Source organism: Propithecus coquereli, unplaced genomic scaffold (assembly GCF_000956105.1).
Source record: "Propithecus coquereli isolate 6110/MARCELLA unplaced genomic scaffold, Pcoq_1.0 Scaffold16, whole genome shotgun sequence".
Classification (NCBI taxonomy): Eukaryota; Metazoa; Chordata; class Mammalia; order Primates; family Indriidae; genus Propithecus; species Propithecus coquereli.
In genome coordinates this window covers 2,326,226-2,338,881 of record NW_012140524.1, presented here as the reverse complement: position 1 = coordinate 2,338,881, position 12,656 = coordinate 2,326,226, and the positions used below count along the sequence as shown (strand labels likewise).

Genomic DNA, 12,656 nt, shown 5'->3' with positions numbered 1-12,656 from the left:
AAAAAAAAAAAAAAAAAAAAAAAAAGAAAAGAAAAGAAAAAGAAAAAAAGAAGAGAATTACTTAAAGTAAAATTTTTCAGATACAGAAAGATGATCTACAAGTAATGATGAGCACTAAAAAAGTGAGCGAAAGGGGAAAGAATTTAGATTGGCCATTAGAGAAGAACTTCCTGACAACAAAAGTGAGACACTGGAACGTATTATCAGAGAACACTATGTAGGATAAACTGAAGAAAATACAACCTCGTGAAGGGCTGTCAACACACAAATAGTGTCAACATACACACAAGATGGGGAAGTACAAATATAGCCTACTTGGCTCAGCCTTGCTTATAATTTAAAATAGAAAAATAAAAAAAGGAAAGTGGTAAAATAAGCTTGACGGCAGCAGTCAGGAGATTGCACTACAATTCTGCCAGCCTAAACACAAGTTAGCAAAATGCTAACCCAAATATTTGTGCCACATTTTTCAAAGACTCCATCAATGCACAGGTACCATCTTATAATTTCCTTCAATCCACTACCCATTAAGACATATCATCTCTATTTCTCCTATAAATTCATATTCAGATGAGAACCAGTACGTATCCTAGTCTAGGCTGAACATTCATCATTGTAAATGTACTGATAAAATAAAACCCTAGTTTGTTAGTTTCTTAAGTATGTGTTGGATGGAAGAACTTTGAATAAAAGACATCACAAAGATAACTTCCTTCTGAGATTTAAAAAAAACAAAAACCAAAAAACCACATACACACACACACACAACTCTGGCAGAACTGTCAGACCTGGGAAAGTCACATCTGTCTCATGCCTGGCTCACCCTCTCTCTCTCACTCACGTAAAATGCTCCCACAGGCAAAGATCCAAAGTGCCTCAGGAAGCTGCAGAGTCAACAACTGCATCTATCCCTTTTTAATGTCAGCTGAGTTTTGATGTGAACCTCTACTAATCTGTAAAAAATGGGAAGTCTACACGTTTCTGGTAGTAACAGGATTCTTTCACTCTCATTATGAAAAGACATAAAATTTCTTATGATGATTATATATTATCAGGAAAAAAGGGCCATTTCCATTAAAAAATACATATACTCAAATCAGTCAAGTTAATACTTTCGTATTCCTTCTTGTTTCTCTCTGCAGTCAATGCCACCTCAAAGAGAAGCATTGTTTCAGCCTTTGGTGCCACTCATACCTGCTCCTTTTACACAAAACAGAAAAGACCGTAATCATTATTTATTTTGTCCTAGTAATATACTCCACGAAAATATAGTAGTTGGAAGCATAAGTACTTGTTTTTGGAAAACTTAAAATCCAAGGAAGACCTACCTTGTGAGTAGAGAAGGATCTGCATCTCCAAAAGAACACAGGTAAACACCTGTACCAGGTTCTCTAATCCCAGGAGCTCGAATGCCTCTCGAAGGGGATAATCAGAAAGGGGGAGTTCATTGGGCCCAGGCCTCTGGCAGATGACAGGTTCATAAACACCATAAAATTTCAGTGATCTCCCTGGAGGTGGAAGGGGTACCTCATAAAGTATATTATGGATATAGCTCTCAAGTGGCAAGGGTGGAGGCTGCTGTGAGGTAACTGCCTTGTAAAGCTGGATGAGGAATTTCTTGCAGGCCTGCATGAAAGGTAGCGGTGTGATCAAGCATATACTTTTGGAAACGTACAAGGTGTCTCTGCTGATATCATAGGAGTTGTATCGCTGGAGTTTCAAAAGGGAAGTTGTATCTCCCTCATCAATACTGCTTGCCAGTGAGTCCATGCTGCAGGAGGATGAAGCATACACACTGCTATAATGCTCAGCATTGTGCATCTGATAGAGAGTCTGCATTGCTGTGCAGATTTGCTTGCTTGTAACTTCTTCATAAAAAGTGAGAACAAAACCGTAGGTACGAGAACCATCTTCTCTGGTAATTATAAATGAGTGGAACTGAGGGTCTTTACTGTCAGTTTGTGTTCTGAAAGATAGCCCTTTAGGCATGCACAACTGTGGAGGAAGAGGGAAAAAAGCATGAAAACACAGTATACTAATAACAGCAAACCAGGAAAAAAGTTTGTTTTTTAACATAACCAGACTCAAAAGGACAGGTTTTATCAAGATTTAATATTAGCAATAGCCTTAAATTAGAAATACATTGCAGTTCCTCACGTACATGTAGATAAAATTATTATTATTATTATTTTTTTTTGAGACAGAGTCTCACTCTCTTGCCTGGGGCGAGTGCCATGGCCTCAGCCTAGCTCACAGCAACCTCAAACTCCTGGGCTCAAGCAATCCTACTGTCTCAGCCTCCCGAGTAGCTGGGACTACAGGCATGCGCCACCATGCCCGGCTAATTTTTTCTTTCTGTATATATTTTTAGCTGTCCAATTAATTTCTTTCTATTTTTGGTAGAGACGGGGTCTCGCTCTTGCTCAGGCTGGTCTCGAACTCCTGAGCTCAGAACGATCCGCCCGCCTTGGCCTCCCAGAGTGCTAGGATTACAGGCGTTAGCCACCGCGCCCGGCCTAGATAAAATTATTCTTAAAAGAAATATATACACAAGGGAAAAATCTTTACTGTGTGGTATTACATGTAGGGGGCTTTATGAACAAGAAAATCTTTGATTTAGTTCCAAAGTAAACCTCTAACCAGGCTGTGACCTTCAGCAAGCAATGTAGCATCTCTGAGCCTCAGTTTGTCTACAAGTTGCTGCATTAATGACTAGAAGACACTTCAAGTCATTCGCAAAGACATTTTACAAATATTTAATACTTAAGTACTACTTTTATAGTAATGATGACAGTGTTTCTGAGGATCAGGGAAATAGGAGAAGGCTTATTTAATACATGAAAAAAAGTTAAACAAAGATTATTAAAAACAACAGTATTGCTATTTTGAACAATATGATACTTTATCTTAAATAAACTTTGAAAATGTAAAGCTTTTAATTTACTAAAGCAGAAGCATAGAAACAAGATGTTTTAGCTTATTTCCAGTAGAGATTATGCTCTAAATCTTAGGAACTACCCACAATTGAGTCAAACTTGGGAATAAAATTACCAGAAAAGTTAAAGATGCTGCTAAATTTAAAATGATTAAAATGCATAAGAAATTATTTAAAACATTTTATATAAAAGAAATAAAACAAATTATAATTTGAAACATACTAAGGAAAATAATGCATTTCAACCATCCTAACATAATCAGTATTCATATTTATATATTTTTTTCTACATTTGTATTTCAATAAGCTTTTTGCATAGAAATAATTTAACCATGTTATTACCTTACGTTTTTCTATTTTTTTTTTTTTTTTGCGGATTTAATAACTGATCTAGTACAAAATTTAGACGGTCTCCCAAATCCCCACATTACCAAGAAAACACAATTCATCTTAAAAATTACCATCTTTCATTCAAACCGTCAAAAAACGCTTAAGTACCTTTATGAGCTAGGCCCTATGATGGTGATAGGACGGAGAGAAAGACAGACATGGTCCCTGCTCCTATGGCGCTTCCAGTTCAATGATGACAGATGATTAAAAAACCATAAACTATAAAGAAAAGGACTACGATAAGGTAAATAAGGGCTGCTGTGGAAAAAACATAGCAGGAGGACGTAAATTAGAAAAGAGGGGGCTACCAGGAAAAAATGAAGTCCAAACTGAAACCTGAGGATGAGTACAGGTGTTAGTAAGATAAAGAAGAGCCTAGACAGGACAACATGTGCAAAAGCCCGGAAGAAAGAACGTGAGGGTTTGGGGAACTGAAACAAGGTCAGTGTGGGTGGGGCACAGAATGCAAGGTGGGGGTGAGAGAAAGCAAGAGAAGTAATTAGGGGCAGCCCAGGAAGGGCCTTAGTGAGCCATGTTAGAAGTCTGAGGACAATGAGAAGCCTCTGAAGGGTTTTTAGTAGGAGAGGGACAGAATTAGATGTACCTCTTAGCACATCAATCTTCAAGCACTGAAGCAGAGTGGTTTTCAAAGGGGTTTCAAGGAGAGAGCAGGAATGGGAATGCTCAGGGCCCTGGAAGGAATGAGAGACCAGAGGAGGAAGCTGAGAGGGCCAGTGCCCCTCCTTCCCCTATGCACATTCCACTTACATTTATTTTGTAGAGTATGGATCTGTGTTAAGATTTCTGGGTTCCCACCGTGTAAAAACAAACTCTCGGTGGTGAATCAGAATTAGTGCAATAAAATTCTCACTGAGCATGCAGGTGGGTGGGTGTCCTGACTGCTCCTCAGAGCCACTCAGACCATGGTCCTTCCCTTCTCCCTAAAAATCCATGGCCTTGAAGTCATGTTATCAGATTATACCACCACATTTTGGCTCTCTTTTCTATCCAAGCTAATTTCCTGAGCAATTTTTTCTGTGCTTTTAAATATACTCTGTCAACTACCAAATTTACTATCTCAAGAACTTGACTTTTAACTGAATAACTACTTGACATTCCCATAAAGATGTCTAATAGGCAACTCAAATTTACCATGTCCCAAACTGAAGTCCTGATTTCTTCCTCCAAATTTGTTTCTCCCTATCTCAGTCTTCCCTATAACTCCATCCATCTAGTTTGGCCAGGACAGAAACCTTGGAGTCATCTTTGACTTCTCTCTTTTCTCGCTCCCACTGTCCAATCCATCAGCAAATATTATCAGTTCTACCTTCAAAAATATCTTCATTCACAAACTGCTTCTATCTTTCCTCTCACCACTTTAATCTAAGCCCCCTTCTTCTCTTGCCTGGATGACTGTAACATCTTGCTAACCAGTCTCTCCTGCTTCTGTTCTTGTCCCTTGTAATCTATTCCCCATAGCAGCCAACATGATCCTTAAAAAAATACAAGTGAGGGCCGGGCGCGGTGGCTCACGCCTGTAATCCTAGCTCTCTGGGAGGCCGAGGAGGGCGGATTGTTTGAGCTCAGGAGTTCAAAATTAGCCTGAGCAAGAGTGAGACCCCGTCTCTACTAAAAATAGAAAGAAATTAATTGGACAACTAAAAATATATAGAAAAAAGTAGCCGGGCATGGTGGCGCATGCCTGTAGTCCCAGCTACTCGGGAGGCTGAGGCAGGAGGATCGCTTGAGCCCGGGAGTTTGCGGTTGCTGTGAGCTAGGCTGACGCCACGGCACTCTAGCCTAGGCAACACAGTGAGACTCTGTCTCAAAAAAAAAAAAATACAAGTGAGATCTTGTTACTCTTCTGAAAACTCTCTAATGGCCTCTCTCACACTAAAAGCCAAGTCCTTTTAATGGTGTACATGGCCTTCCGTGACTTGGCCCCAGCAACCTCTCTGCCCTCATCTCACACTACTCTTTATCTTACCTACTCTTCTCCAGCAACAATGGCACATTGCTGTTCTGTGAACATACCTAGCATGCACCTGTCAAAATTTGCTGTTTGCTCTCCTAGCAATTCTCTTTCCCTAGGTAGTCATATCTGCTCATTTCCTATAGCAAATTGTATTTTCTTTTCTTTTCCTTTTTTTTTGTTTTTTTTTGTTTTTTTGAGATAGGGTCTCGTTCTGCTGCCCCATCTAGAGTACAGTGGCATTATCATAGCTTACTGCAACCTCAAACTCCTGGGTTCAAGCAATCCTCCTGCCTCTGCCTCCCAAGTAGCTAGGTCTACAGGCACATCACCACACCTGGGTAATGTTTTTATTTTTTGTAGAGACAGGGTCTCACTATTTTGCCCAGGCTGGTCTCAAACTCCTGCCCTCAAGCGATCTTTTCACCTTGGCCTCCCAAAGTGCTAGGATTACAAGTGAGAGTCATCATGTCTGGTCCAGACTGTATTTTCTAAAAATGGCTCCAACAATATTTCTAGTTTCACATGCTCTTCTAGAATCTTGCCACTCCCCTACACTAAGAGGTAGAGTCTACCTACCTCTCCTTGAACCTAGATGGGCTGCTGAGAGTGCCTATACCAGGGATTGGCAAACTGTTTCTGTAAAGAGCCAGATAATATAAGGCTCTGGAGGCCACACAGTCTTTGTCACACGCAGGTCTACCACTGAGGCATGAAAGTAGCCACTGACAACACATATATAGACTTTGGTCCAATAAAATTTTATTTATAAAAACAGGCAGTTGGATAGATTTGGCCTGGGGGCCATGTCAAGTAAAATGCAATAGCAATGACAAGTGACACTGAGTGACTTTTGAGGCTAGGCTAAAAAAGGCAATATGGCTTCTACTTCCCTCTCTCTCTCTGGCCATACACCTTAGGAGCCCTGAACATATAAAAAGTTTGGCTAACCCGAAGTTGCCACGCTGGACAGACCGTATAGAGGGAGCCCCAGCTATATTCCTAGACCAGGAGACAGACCTGTGATTGAGCTTTTGGATGAATCCAGTCCTCAGCCTTTGAACTGCCCAAATTGACACTGAGTAGAACAGAGGGGCTGCCCACCAAAATCTACCAAAATTACAGATTTGTAAACAAAGTAATGATTTTGTTGCTTTAAATCAAGGGTCAGTAAACTACAGCCCTCCTAAGGTTTAAATGTATGTGTCCCTCCAAAATTCATATGTTGGGACTTAAACCCCTGGGTGATGGTATTAAGAGGTGGGGGTCTTTGAGGAAGTGATTAAATCATGAGAGCTCTGCCTTTGTGAAAGGACTAGTGCTCTTATGAAACAGGTTGAAGGGAGCACCCTAGTACCTATTCTCCCCTTCTGTTCCTTCTGTTATGTGAGGACGCAGCATTCTACCCTTCTGAAGGACACAGCAACTAGGCACCAACTCTGAAGCAGAGACTAGGTAGGCCCTCATCAGACAGAGAACCTCCCAGCACCTTGATCTTATACTTTCAGCCTCCAGAACTGTGAGAAATAAATTTCTGTACTTTGTAAGTTACCCAGTCTCAAGTATTTTGTTTTAGCAGCAGGAACAGCCTAAGATAAGCCCTTAGGTTAAATAAAATCTGTCACTTGTTTTTGTAAATAAAGTTTCACTGGAACACAGTCATGCCCATCCATTTATGCATGTCTATGGATGCTTTTGCACTACAACAGCAAAGCTGAGAACTGTGGGGAAACTGTACGCCCCACAATACATCAACTATTTGTTATTTGGTCTTCATGAAAAAAATTGCCAATACCTGTTTTAAGCTACTACATGGTACAGGGATAAACTGTCATGCAGCAATAGATAACTGAAACACTCCCTTACTTCCCTTAAGTCTCTGCATAGATACTACCTTAGAGAGGTCTTCCACTACCTTCCCATAAAAGATAGTGTCCTCCTCATCCTCTATTGGTCATTAAAATCTCACTCCTCTAAATAGTCTTTATTGCGTGGGGAAGCAATTGAAGTCTTACACCATTGTATACATGTGTCCGTTATATATAGACACACATTACTAGTATTCCATAACTCTGTTTGATCTCTAGATCGCAAGCTACTCAAGGACTGGTACCATACTTCAATAACCTTAAACGTTCAAGAGTTCCGCACATGGAACAATATACCATTTGGGGCCACAATAGATGGTGACAAGGATTAAAAAAAAATTAAAAGCTCAGTATTAGTATGCAGCTAAAATGTCTTTGTATTTTATATCACCAAATATGAAACCTGCAAAGAACTGAGATTTACTTAGATTTACTGAATTCTTTTATATATGTTGACAAGAATTAAATTACTATGTATATTTGCATAGAATAAAATACAGACTTAGGTAAAACCCATAAATACTTGGATTTGCTAGAGGGAAAAAATAGTTATTCCTAGTCTTGGGAATAATTGCATAACAGGAGGCTGTGCCAGGATCTTTTCATAACGCTACCTTCAAATTAAAGTTGATTTCATCATAACAAAAAGTCAATGAGTTGCTCTGCTGATAGTGTCAATGAAAACTCATCTGACACATTTACTGTAGTCAATAAAGATTGTAGAAGGGATGATTTGAATTACTCTTGCTCCAGGCTAAGCTCAAATTTGTTTAGCATAGTGCATGGTACATAAGTATTTGCTGAATGAATAAACAAGAAAACAAACAAAAATAACAACTGGGCGTAAAGGGCCAGATTTAGTTCCTTTCTTGATCCAGTCTGTAGTTCTCTTTTTCCATCAAGTAGGCAATACGGAAACATAGTGACCTCCAAAGTCAACATAAAGATTTAATTTAATTGATAGGCTTTCCTGTCATCATAAACCATGAAAATCACAGCTCAACTGTTTTTGAACAGCTGCCAAATATTCCCCTAAGGGTTTGTAGCTTTCTTGAGCACACATTCAAACATTTACAGGAAAAGCTTGCCAAAAGCTGTGCTCAAGTGAAGAATGACTTTTTATGCTACAGATAACAGATGTAAGAATTTTTCTTAAATGCTCTTCCTACAAATCAAAAAAAGTAAGAATTATATTTCTAATCTATTAGGAAATCATGAATTGCAAAATGCTGTTGTTTTTCCATATTTAAAAGACAGAATTATTGTTATGTCAGGAACTATAAGATGTTATACTTTAATTGTCAGAAAACCTGAGATATAAATCAAGATCTGCTTTCCATAGTGTTAAATATCCTTATTATCCCCATAACATTGCTACCTACTACCAATATCCCCTCCCCATCCCAACTTCCCACAATAGAACAATTACAAATTTGAGTTGTCATTGCTGATCAGATTACCACTGGTAACCAGATTACTTTAGCCAAGGTAGGCTCACAGTGCCATCTGTGTACCTCTTCCAGTTTGAGTAACCAAATATTCTTACCTCTCTGGACTTTTTCAGGCACTTTGGCTAAAATTCTAATAATTCCTTTTCCTGTATTCTATAGCCTATGACTCCCATAGCCTTTCCCTCATTGAACAAATACAGTCATGCACCACATAACCATGTTTCGGTCAGTAATGGACTGCATGTAAGATGATGGCGAGAGCAATAGGCTATACCATGTGGCCTAGGTGCACAGTAAGCTCTACCATCCAGGTTTGTGTTAAGTACATTCTCTGATGTTTGCACAATGATAAAGACACCTAACAATGCAATTTTCAGAATGTATCCTTTTCCTTAAGTGATGCATGACTGAAAAAGAGAAATTATTCAGAAAAATCTAAGAGTTGGTCATTTTGCCTTTCTTTTCTATCTTCCTTCCTTTTATAAGCATTTATTTTACCTTATATATTACATTAGATCTTGGCAAGTCGAAAGACAAATATGAAAATAATCCCTTCCAACTGATAGTGCGCACGCAAACATGGTGAACGTTCCTAAAACCCGCCGGACTTTCTGTAAGAAATGTCGCAAGCACCAACCCCACAAAATGACACAATACAAGAAGGGCAAGGATTCTCTGTATGCCCAGGGAAACCGGCGTTATGATAGGAAGCAGAGTGGTTATGATGGGCAGACTAAGCCGATTTTCTGAAAAAAGACTAAAACTACAAAGAAGATTGTGCTGAGGCTTGAGTGTGTCGAGCCCAATTGCAGATCTAAGAGAATGCTGGCTATTAAGAGATGCAAGCATTCTGAACTGGGAGGAGATAAGAAGAGAAAGGGCCAAGTGATCCAGTTCCAAGCCTCTTTTATTATGAAGACAATAAAATCCTGAGGTTATGTTAATTACTTCAATTGGTTGCCTTTGGTCTTTTGGGAGGGAATAAACTAGAGCCATCAATAAAATCACCCTAGCGGGGGAGGGGGAGGGAGAAAATAATCCCTTCCTTCAGGGAGCTCACAGTCTAGTAGGAAAGACAGACATATAAACCAACAGTTACAAATTAATGTGATCAGTGCTGCTATTGAGTATGTTCAAGGTGTCATAGGAAAAGAAAAGAAGAGAGTGCTTAAGAGATGGTTTTGCAGTGGAGGTGGTACCTAAATAGACAAGGACGGGGAAGGGAAGTATTATAAACAAGTAAACATTCCTTCATTTATTCAATAATCTGAGTGTCTACTATGTGCAAATCTAGGGATATAGCATTGAATAGGAGAAACTGTTCCTGTCCTCATGGTGCTTATATTATAGCAGGAGATACACAGTTGACTACTAGGTATTAATACATAATTATTTAATTGCAAGTGGGATATGTGCTACAAAACATACAAGGTGCAAAGAGAGCCTAAGGGGAGCTGACCGAGTGTTGGGAGGGTGGTGGAAGGTAATGGCTAGGGGTGGCTTCTCTGAGGAAGTAATGTTTAAAGTGAAATCTGGAGGATCAATAAGATTTGACTAGGTAAAGGAGAAGTGGAAGAGCTTTCTAGACAGAAGCAATACCATAAGCAGAAGCTACAGTGTGAAGAATGGAATGGATAAGAGCAGAAAGCCTGTTAGATAGTTAATGCAGGAGTCCAGGTCAATAGATCTTCATGGTTTGGAACAGGGTGGGTGTGTGGAAACAGAGAAGTAGATAGATAATTGATTGCATATGGGAGAGGGCAAGAAAGTGAGAACCTTTCCAGTATGATGTTCAGATTTTTTGTTTAGGCAACTAGGTGAATAGTTGTAACATTCACTGACCAATTCAGTTTCAGATGTGTTGAGTTTGAGATGCCAGTGAAGTATTCTAGCTGCAATGTTAAGGAAACAGAAAGGCTCCCCCAGCAAAAATGGCTGGATTAGATTCCTATGATTCTCTTTCTTTTTTAAGAGATAGGGTCTCACTCTGTCTGGTGTGATCACGGCTCACTGCAGCCTCAAACTTCCGGCCTCAAGTGATCCTCCTCCTCAGCCTCCCGAGTGGCTAGGACTACAGGCAGGTGTCACCAAGTCCAGCTACCATTCCTATGATTCTATTGTGAGATATGAATTTAAACTTGGCTCAAAATGAGGGCTTAACTTTCATTCTAATGTCAAACCTATGAATGCAATTTGGGGTTATCGATTTCAAATTAAAGTACTTGCTAAGTCTGCAAAAAGTATATATAGCCCTTTTTCCTTTGAAACTTGCAAGATGAGCATCTGAAAGGTTTCTTCAGCCAACCTTTTGCTCTTTACTCTTTGCTCATCATTCCACACTACCCTTCCTTGTGATCAAAGTAAACAGTAAATTGTAAATTAAGAGCTTTATAATAGTTAGTTATTACTCTTTAATTACCTGAAATACCATATATCAGATGTTTCATTTAGGACAGACATGTAAGATAGGATCCTTATAATTCATATAACTTGCTTAAAAAGATATTGACCATGTTTTCTTCCTAAGAATTCCTAGGTACACAATACATTCTTAAGAAGATTATCTTGGCTGGGCATGGTATATCATGCCTGTAATTCCAGCACTTTGGGAAGTGAGGCAGGAGGGTTGCTTTAGTCCAGGAGTTCAAGACCAGACTGGGCAACATAGGAAGACCCCATCTCTACAAAGAATAAGAAAATATAGCCAGGTATGGTATGTGTACCTGTAGTCTTAGCTATTCGGAAGGCTGAGGCAGGAGGATTGCTTGAGCTCAGGAATTCAAGGCTGCAGTGAGCTATGATTGTGCCACTGCACTCTAGCCTGGGTGAGAGAATGAGGCCCTATTTCCGGGAGGTGGGGAAAGAATAAGGTATATCTATTAAAATATTATATAAACACTCATGGATGCCAATGTGTAGATTACCTTGAACAGATCTGAAAGTGGAGTGGGGTCCTTCAGCTCTGTTTGTGATGCTTTGTTTCATTTAAAACAAAAGGTACAGATTGGAAGCAGACATGTCAATATTTACATATGTTAGTTCTCAGTGATCAGTATATAACTGTTTATTGTAATGTTCTTTCTGTTTATGATACTTCCATTTTTTCATAAAAATCTCTGAATCAGCAAACAAGCTGTCTTTAATTCAGAAATAATTTCATTTGTCTCTTTTATTTATTTTCTATTTTATTTGTACTGCATTCATATACATGGCATTTTTTATTTAAGAAAGTTCATTGCTTTGGGCACTTAATTTATATATGAAATTAATGATCTTTATTCAAAGCACCATTTTTGCTTGTTAGAGGAATGACTGATATTACACAAAGTGATGACTCATTGGAGTGGGATTTTTCCTAAAGGCAAGACAAAGCTTCATACTTCTAGGTGAGAATAAATTATAGCTTCATACAAATGCACTTACTAATAAATCACAGAGGAAATTAAGGGCAGTAAATCTATGACCCAAATGCAGACTGGTTTAATGGGATGCTTTTTAGAGTACAAGCAAATCCTTTTAGATTTGCAGCAATAAAAAATGCTACGTGGTATTCAACCATCAAAACACAAGCTTTTGCATTTATTCTTCAGAGGGAAACTTTTGCCACTTACATAAAATAACCTCAAAGGCAAGGGATAAAGAAATTATCAAAGACAGATCAAGGAAGCTGATAATTGCTTTAAAGATGAATGTTTTGCAGACAGAGGGAAAAGCTACCATGGATATCTTACTATTAACTCATTCAAATGATTAAAATAAAGAAAGCATATCAATTGTGGCACTTAGTTCCAAATGACTTTGAATTCGTATCATAGTAAGAACATAGTTTTGGACACCATTCTGATATCTCACAGAATAATTTATACTTTGAAATATCTTACTAAGAGGCCAGGCGCGGTGGCTCATGCCTGTAATCCTAGCTCTCTGGGAGGCCGAGGCAGGTGGATTGTTTGAGCTCAGGAGTTCGAAATCAGCCTGAGCAAGAGCGAGACCCCATCTCTACTAAAAATAGAAAGAAATTAATTGGACAACTAAAAATA

General features: G+C 39.0%; 1 protein-coding gene and 2 pseudogenes across 1 annotated transcript in view; 1 reads left to right on the top strand and 2 right to left on the bottom strand.

Moving 5' to 3' along the window:
* Window positions 1-528, bottom strand: part of LOC105807527 — a 9,524-nt pseudogene extending 8,996 nt beyond the window's left edge.
* DENND5B (DENN/MADD domain containing 5B) overlaps window positions 1-12,656 on the bottom strand; it is a 203,001-nt gene that overhangs the window by 99,568 nt on the left and 90,777 nt on the right. Inside the window, exon 4 of the mRNA XM_012640953.1 lies at window positions 1,329-1,995. Within this exon, the coding sequence (XP_012496407.1) occupies window positions 1,329-1,995 (667 nt within the window). The remainder of the gene's footprint in view (window positions 1-1,328; window positions 1,996-12,656) is intronic.
* LOC105807526 lies at window positions 9,190-9,549 on the top strand (annotated as a pseudogene).